The sequence below is a fragment of the Mandrillus leucophaeus genome, unplaced genomic scaffold, assembly GCF_000951045.1.
Source record: "Mandrillus leucophaeus isolate KB7577 unplaced genomic scaffold, Mleu.le_1.0 Scaffold118, whole genome shotgun sequence".
NCBI lineage: Eukaryota > Metazoa > Chordata > Mammalia > Primates > Cercopithecidae > Mandrillus > Mandrillus leucophaeus.
In genome coordinates this window covers 3,444,603-3,452,938 of record NW_012100098.1, presented here as the reverse complement: position 1 = coordinate 3,452,938, position 8,336 = coordinate 3,444,603, and the positions used below count along the sequence as shown (strand labels likewise).

At 41.9% G+C, this 8,336-nt stretch overlaps 1 protein-coding gene across 3 annotated transcripts in view; it reads right to left on the bottom strand.

Annotated features, from left to right (window-relative positions):
* The window catches only part of LIMA1 (LIM domain and actin binding 1), a 114,303-nt gene that overhangs the window by 51,693 nt on the left and 54,274 nt on the right, over nucleotides 1-8,336 (bottom strand). For 2 of the 3 annotated variants that reach the window (XM_011964481.1, XM_011964488.1), the window contains exon 4: nucleotides 2,683-3,147. In XM_011964481.1, the coding sequence (XP_011819871.1) occupies nucleotides 2,683-3,147 (465 nt within the window). Of the gene's footprint in view, nucleotides 1-2,682; nucleotides 3,148-3,184; nucleotides 3,321-8,336 lie in introns of those variants that run through there. The other variant, XM_011964498.1, reaches the window with a different exon arrangement.

Below are 8,336 nucleotides of genomic sequence, written 5' to 3'. Positions count from 1 at the left end.
GGGTGCCTGTAATCCCAGCTATTTGGGAGGCTGAAGCAGGAGAATTACTTGAACTTGGGAGGTGGAGGTTGCAGTGAGCCGAGATCATGCCAGTGCACTCCAGGCTGAGTAACAGAGAGAGACTCTGTCTCAAAAATAAATACATAAATAAATAAATAAATAAATAAATAAAATCTAGACTGCTTTCAGTATGGACAATGATGCTTATTTAGAAACAGCAATAAAACCAAGGGTGGCTGTGTTTTCCACTCCCTTAGCAGTCCATTAAGTGACAAATGAGGAAATTAAAAATGGCACAAAAAAAGCAATGACAACTAGAAGCCCAGGTGAATCTTATGTCTCTTCCATCTTCTTCTTCTTGTTTTTAAGGGACAGGGATCTTACTGTGTTGCCCAGGCTGAAGTGCAGCGGTGATCATGGCTCACTGCAACCTCACACTCTCATGCTCAAGCAATCTTCTGCCTCAGTCTCCTAAGTAGCTGGGACTATCAGTGCATACCACCACATCCGGCTAATTTTAAATTTTTAGTAGAGAAGAGATCTGGCCATATTGCCCAGGCTGGTCTCAAATTCCTTGGCACAAGCAATCCTCCTGCCTTGGGCCTCCCTAAATTCTGGGATTACAGATGTAAGCCACTGTGCCCAGACTCTTCCATCTTCCTATAGCTTTAGCAATCAATCTGGTTGCCTAGTGCTATCAGCCATCTACTAGGATCTCTATTTTTATTTTCATATATTTTTTGAGACAGAGTCTCACTCTGTTGCCCAGGCTGGAGTGCAGTGGCATGATCTTGGCTCAATACATCCTCCACCTCCCAGGTTCAAGTCATTCTCCTGCCTCAGCCTCCCAAGTAGCTGGGACTACCGGCACATGCCACCACGTCCGGCTAACTTTTGTATTTTTAGTGGAGACGGGATTTCACCATGTTGGCCAGGCTGGTCTCGAACTCCTGGACACAAGTGATCCCCCAAACTCTGCCTCCCAAAATGCTGGGATTACAGGCATGAGCCACCAGGCCTGGCCTAATAGGATCTTATATGGAAAGTTTTTCTCCTCTCCAAGCAGGCTTAGAAAGAGAGGCTTGTTCTGACCCATATCTCACTAGATATTCATGATAAAAAGTGTCTCACCATATCCTTACACATAATCAGCATTTTTGTCTGCTACAGTCCCAGTCATTTCCTACCTTTGGCCAGTTTCAACATGCAGCAGCCTTTTGCACTGAATCTACATTGTGTGTACTGGCATGACATCAGCTGTCCTGTTCCTAGCAGGGTCTGGGAGGAGGAGACTTACAATGGTGCTTTGAGTCACAACAAAGCCCCTTCCTCTCTATTTAGGATTTCTGACATTTTTTCCTTCCACTTAAAATTCTTCTTCTATTTAAATAAAAAAAAAAATTAAATTAAAACCATAAAGGGGAAAGGAGGATTTGGCAGGACTAAAGGTCTAAAAACTTGAGAGGGAAGAGAGTTAAGAAAAGTTATAAAACTGCTTTGTGGTTACATCTCTTGCCAACTGGTTTCCCTGTTAAAGTAGAGCTAAAGCTTATGCACGGAAAAGTGTTCTAGCTTTACAAATCGTCAAAAACTCGTACAACTTCAAACATGACCCCCAAACATTCAAGAACTTTCATAATTCTAAGCAGAAAAGAACTGACATTGCAAGTTATGGGAAGGGATTGACAATATCACACCTAACATAACTGAAGACTACGGGATGAGTTATTTTTTATCTCAGAAAGAATGCTTCATGTTATTATATTACTTTCCAAACATAGGGATTTGGGCCAAATATTTCGCTTAAAAAAATCCAGCTTTCCCATCTAGGTGGAATCTAGAGTAGGGATGGCTTTGCTCCCCATCAGGTCTGTTTATTTCATTATAACGACTGTTGTCACGAACCATCCCCATGTACAAAGCCAGATATATAGGAAAGTATGAGAAAACTGGAAAAATTTACCAGCTTCGTGGCCTCTGGATTGTGTTATAAATCACCAGCATATGTAACTCATTTTCTAGTTAAGTAATTCCCTCTGGGGACGAGGTCTGCAATCCACATGAAGGATCAAATTTCATTAGCAGTTGTAGGAAAACGCAACCCCGTGTATTTGCAAGTCAAAACTCCCGAAAGCTATAGCTAGTCTGGCTATCTTCATTGATTTTGCCTGAGAGAGGATTTTAGCTGATAGAAAACATTTGTTGGAAGGCACAGATGAGGAAGTTGAGAAGAAGAGAAGGGATTCAGCTAGCAGAGACAAGTAAGCCTCAGTCTTAATGTTAAACTCTGGCCTTAACACTCAGTCTGCAGCTGTGTCCAAGCAGAGAGCTATTCGGCAGTAATTCCACCCCCAGAGCTACAAATGATAAAGAACGCAGGAAGACAATTTAAAAGGGCAAGTGTACAAAAACACATAATCCAATCAGTATTAAACGCTCTTCATTTCTAGATACCAATTTGAATCCCAGTGTGAACTTGATTTAACATGAAATTGGGTCAGAGATTCATAAATCTTAGCATCTATGTAAATAATTCATTTGAGACGTATTAACTTATCTAACTGGAATCAAAAGACATACTGACCACATATTCGCCTCTACTCAAAATGGCTAGATTGGAAAAACAGCTTTGTTTCGTACTTGAATTGGCTTTCTCAAGTTTCAAACCCGCCCAATTCTTACCTTCGTTTGAGTTGGTTCACCTTTCTCAAACATCATCTTAAGCCTGTTCAGCGGAATATTATATTTCTCTATTTTGCCTGAAGCTTCTGTATTTTCACTGATTTCTGATTTTTCTACTTCATGCCTGGATTCTCCTAGACAATTTTCCATTTTTTTACTTTCTGTTGAGTGGTCTTTAAGATCCTCACTGTCCTTGATGTGGGGATATCGACCCTGAACGAGGGCTTCAGGAGGTGACCTGAATCTAGATCTGGGGTGGATTTGTTCCTCTTGGTCAGCTTCGGCTCCAGAAACAGCGTGGCTTGTCACTTCAGCAGGAGGATGGTCCGCTCTGTGCCTAATCTCAGTGCTGCTGTTCCGTAGAGAGTCTGTGTGAGACTCTGCTCCCAGCCCTGGGTTCTCCCACTTCTTCTTTAACACAGTCAGGGTCCCCCTTCTAAAGTGCTGGGGGAGATTTTCGGTGTTCTAGAAGAACAAGAAGTAGGTGCCAGTTATAACTTGCCTGTTGAAACATTCAAACATGTTGTTCTTTGTAAAATGAAAGTTAAAACTCCAAGCTGCTCCTGGTCCACTGCTGTTTCAGACAGCTGTGAACAGTTACAGCCCTGCCACATGGAGAAAGCATCCACCCGGGAGAGGGAGAGGGAGAGGGAGAGGGGAAGAGAGAAAAAGTCAGGAGCTGAAGCAGGAAGTGATAAAACAGGATGGCCTTATAAGGACAAAATGAGAAGAAAGGCAAGCCCAGCTCTAATGATAGTTATATGAGAGACAAGAGATTTTTACCCAAAGATTAATGGGGAAAAAAACAAGAAAGAAAAAGCAAAATACAAGTGCTTGAAACGCTGTAACTACACATTAGCAAAGTTCATCATTACCTGCCATAAAATAACATGGTAAATTCTGCTGGTTTTTTCTTTTAAATAAGACAAAAATATAGGATAGCTGAAACTATACAATACCATTAATTATGGATAGTGGCAGCAAGGATTGAAACTATTTGTAGAACCCTGGAGAAGTCCCCAGAGTTTTCCAAGTATTTGCATAAATATTTAGTTATATCTGACATAATTTACATGCATATGAACAGTCAAATTTTATTTTTACATAAGAATTTAATCTTTTTTTTTTTTTTTCCCTGCTCTTCTCTACAAGTTTTTCTGTGTATAAATTCTCACTTATCGGGGCTGGGCACGGTGGCTCATGCCTGTAATCCCAGCACTTTGGGAGGCCAAGGCGGGCGGATCATGAGGTCAGGAGTTTGAGACCAGCCTGACTAACATGGTGAAATCCCCGTCTCTAAAAAACATACAAAAAACTGGGTGCAGGGGTGTGCACCTGTAGTCCCAGTTACTCGGTAGGCTGAGGCGAGAGAATCGCTTGAATCTGGGAAGTGGAGGTTGCAGTGAGCTAAGGCTGTGCCACTACACTCCAGCCTGGGTGACAGAGTGAGACTCTATCCCCCAACCAAAAAAAAAAAACAAAAAAACAAAAACTCAGTTATCAAGAAATTCACTGTTTTACAGATCCTTTGGTTGTAAAATATGCAGGCTTCAAATGCAAATACCATCACCAATCACTCAGATGATCAAAGGGCACATATTTACATATCTAAGAGAGTTCACTTTCACCAGGGCCAAACATGGAATTAATTTATACATATAAACAGACTGAAAACAACCTGGAAATTGTCACTGTTGTTCCACAATAGAGGAAACACGCTTGTCGAAAATTAAATGTCCCGGCTGGGCGCAGTGGCTCAAGCCTGTAATCCCAGCACTTTGGGAGGCCGAGGCGGGTGGATCACCTGAGGTCAGGAGTTCGAGACCAGCCTGGCCAACATGGCGAAACCGCGTCTCTACTAAAAATACAAAAATTAGCCGGGCGTGGTGGCAAGCGCCTGTAGTCCCAGCTACTCGGGAGGCTGAGGCAGGAGAATCACTTGAACCGGGGAGGCAGAGGTTGCAGTGAGCCCAAATTGCTCCACTGCACTCCAGCCTGGGTAACAGAGCGAGACTCTATCTCAAAAAAAAAGAAAAAAAAAAAAAGAAAATTAAATGTCCCGTACTTTTAAAGGACTGTACTCCTAAGTAAATTGAACAGCACCACCTTCCCAACAAACTGCAAACTCCAATACCTTCTCTCCTGTAGTCTGTTACTCACCGGTCTTTCAACTAAGAAAGAAAGGACAAACAACCTAGGAATTAAACAGGATTAGCAGCTATTTTGGGAATTAAGTCTCTCACCCTATTACTCTTCTGAATATACCCTGAGAGCCACTTCATCAAATAGCAACAAGGCTTGCAAAAAAAACTGTAGAACAACTGCTTGATTCTAGTGTTTACATTTTAGCTTACAAAAATGATCCATTGGGGGAAGAATGTATGGATCAGAGATATAAGAAGCTTAAAAAGTTTTCTTGCTGGAAAAGAGAGAATAACAAAACAGCTCCAGAAGCTGGTTCTACCCTAACTGCCAGCAGCACTCTTGGCTCTGTAAGGTCTCGTGCCACACAATGGATGAGTCATCTAGGTCTCTGACTTCACCTGCCCTTACTGTAACCACACAGGAGCCCTGACAATCAAAGTGGCACTTTGCCTTGGTAACTGGACACTGTTTTTTCTCAGATATATATCATGTGATCAAAGTATACTTAGTATACTTATGACATGAAAAGATGCTCATAGGATACTTTTGAATGAAGAAAGCAAATTATAAGACAGCATGATCCCATTTTATTTTAATTTTTTTTTTTTTTTTTTTTTTTTTTTTTTTTTTTTTTTTTTTTGAGACGGAGTCTTGCTCTGTCGCCCAGGCTGGAGTGCAGTGGCTGGATCTCAGCTCACTGCAAGCTCCGCCTCCCGGGTTCACGCCATTCTCCTGCCTCAGCCTCCCGAGTAGCTGGGACTACAGGCGTCCGCCACATCGCCCGGCTAGTTTTTTGTTATTTTTTAGTAGAGACGGGGTTTCACCATGTTAGCCAGGATGGTCTCGATCTCCTGACCTCGTGATCCCCCCGTCTCGGCCTCCCAAAGTGCTGGGATTACAGGCTTGAGCCACCGCGCCCGGCCTATTTTAATTTTTTTAGAGACAGGGTCTCACTTTGTCACGCAGGCTGAAATGCAGTGGCATACTCATAGCTCACTGCAGCTGTTTGACTTCCTGGGCTCAAGTGATCCTCCCACCTCAGCCTTCTGAGTAGCTAGAACTATAGGTGTATGTCAGCATGCCTGGCTAAATATATATATACATATATTTTTTTTGAGATGGAGTTTCGCTCTTGTTGCACAGGCTGAAGTGCAACGGCGTGATTTTGGCTCACTGCAACCTCCGCCTACCTGGTTAAAGCAATTCTCATGCCTCAGTCTCCCAAGTAGCTGGGATTACAGGCATGTACCACCATGCCTGGCTAATGTTGTATTTTTAGTAGAGATGGGGTTTCTTCATGTTGGCCAGGCTGGTTTCGAACTCCCGACCTCGGGTGATCTGCCCGCCTCAGCCTCCTGATGTGCTGGGATTACAGGCATGAGCCACTGCGCTCAGCCCCAACTGTCTCTTTAATATGTTCATAACATTATCTTATTTTTAATTTATTATTTTTCTCAATTACAAAAGTAATAACTTATTGGGGGGAAAACTCTCAATCAATATAGAAATATGTACATGACATGAATAGATGCTACAATACATGCCATTTTCCCTACTTGACTCCCCACCTTTCCCAAACTAGATACCCACTCCTAACAGTTTATATGATATATATGTTCTCATTCTTTTCTATTTTGTACACTATATGTATTTTTTTGTACAAAATCATACTGCACTTACTGTTCTACACTTTGCATTTAATCACTTAATGTGCTTTTGATGTCTTTTCATGCCCATACATAAAATCTTCAATCTTTTTTTTTTTTTTTTTTTGAGACGGAGTCTCGCTCTGTCACCCAGGCTACAGTGTAGTGGCACGATCTCGGTTCACTGCAACCTCTGCCTCCCAGGTTACAGCAATTCTCTTACCTCAGCCTCTCAAATAGCTGGACTTACAGGAATGTACTACCATGCTGGCTAATTTTTGTATTATTAGTAGAGACAGGGTTTCACCATGTTGGCCAGGCTGGTCCTGACCTCCCTCAGGTGATCTGCCTGCCTCGGCCTCCCAAAGTGCTGGGATTACAGGTGTGAGCCACCATGCCTGGCCAAAATCTTAATAACCATATAGTATACTATCCTCTATATGCAATTACCATTCCCCTACTGATTAATATCTGTATTGTTCAGAATTATTTGCCAGCTATTTAGATTACAATTTATATCTCATTATTACTTTAATTTACATTTATCTGATCATCAGTGAGGCTAAGTATTTTTTCACATAGCTACTTCTTTGTTATCTATTTTATTTATTTATTTATTTATTTATTTATTTATTTATTTCTGAGACAAGGTCTTGCTCTATTGCCCATGCTAGAGTGCAGTGGCATGATCACGGCTCACTGCAGCCTTGACCTCCTGGGCTCAAGCGATCCTCCCACCTCTGCCTCCCAAGTATCTGGGACCACAGGCCCATGCCACCACGTCCAGCTAAATTTTTAAAATTTTTACAGGGAGGGGTCTCACTATGTTGCCCAGGCTCAAACTCCCAGGCTCAAGTGATCCTCCCACCTCAGCCTCCCAAAGTGTGGGGATCACAGGTGTGAGCCACCATGCCCGTCCTCTTCTTTAAATACCTATACACGTCCACTTACCTCAACTGCTAAATGCACTGGAGGCTTCTGCTTTATTTGATCTCACTATAGCATTTGACATTACTGACCACTCTCCCTTGTAAAAATTGCTTCCAACTTTTCTGTGATACCCCTTTTTCTTAGATTTCTTCCCATTTTGAGACGCAAGAAGGGTGTAGAAAAAAACAATAATGAAAAAAAGATTTCACTGGGCGCAGTGGCTCACGTCTGTAATCTCAGCACTTTGGGAGGCCAAGGTGGGCGGATCACGAAGTCAAGAGATCGAGACCATCCTGGCCAACATGGTGAAACCCTGTCTCTACTAAAAATACAAAAATTAGGTGGGCATGGTGGCGGGCGCCTATAGTCCCAGCTACTTGGGAGGCTGAGGCAGGAGAATTGCTTGAACCCAGGAGGCAGAGGTTGCAGTGAGCCAAGATCATGCCACTGCCCTCCAGCCTGGCGAAAGAGCAAGACTCCATCTCAAAAAAAAAAAAAAAGATTTATTCTCATTTATCTGGCCACTACTCAAACTCAGTTTCATAAATTAGTTATTCTTTTTCTTTTCTTTTTTTCTTTTCTTTTTTTTTTTTTTACAGGTTTCCCCTCCTCTGTCCCTCCCTTATATGGTGGGGTACCTCGGCGTTTTTGTCTTAGGTCCTCTGTTTTGCTTACATTACATATTCTCTGCATATGATGTTATCCATCCTGATTTCACCCACCATATAGAGTATAACATCAACAAATATATAGATAGATCTATATACTATGTATCTATATAGACAGAGTTATAGAACTTATCTCTAGACAGATATCTCTCCTTTTCTACCAATTCTACCTGGAAGTGCTAGAGGCATCCTAAACTCCTCCTTGATTAAGGTTGAAGTCTTCCCTTTTTTTTTTTCTTTTTCTTTCTTTTTTTTTTTTTTTTTT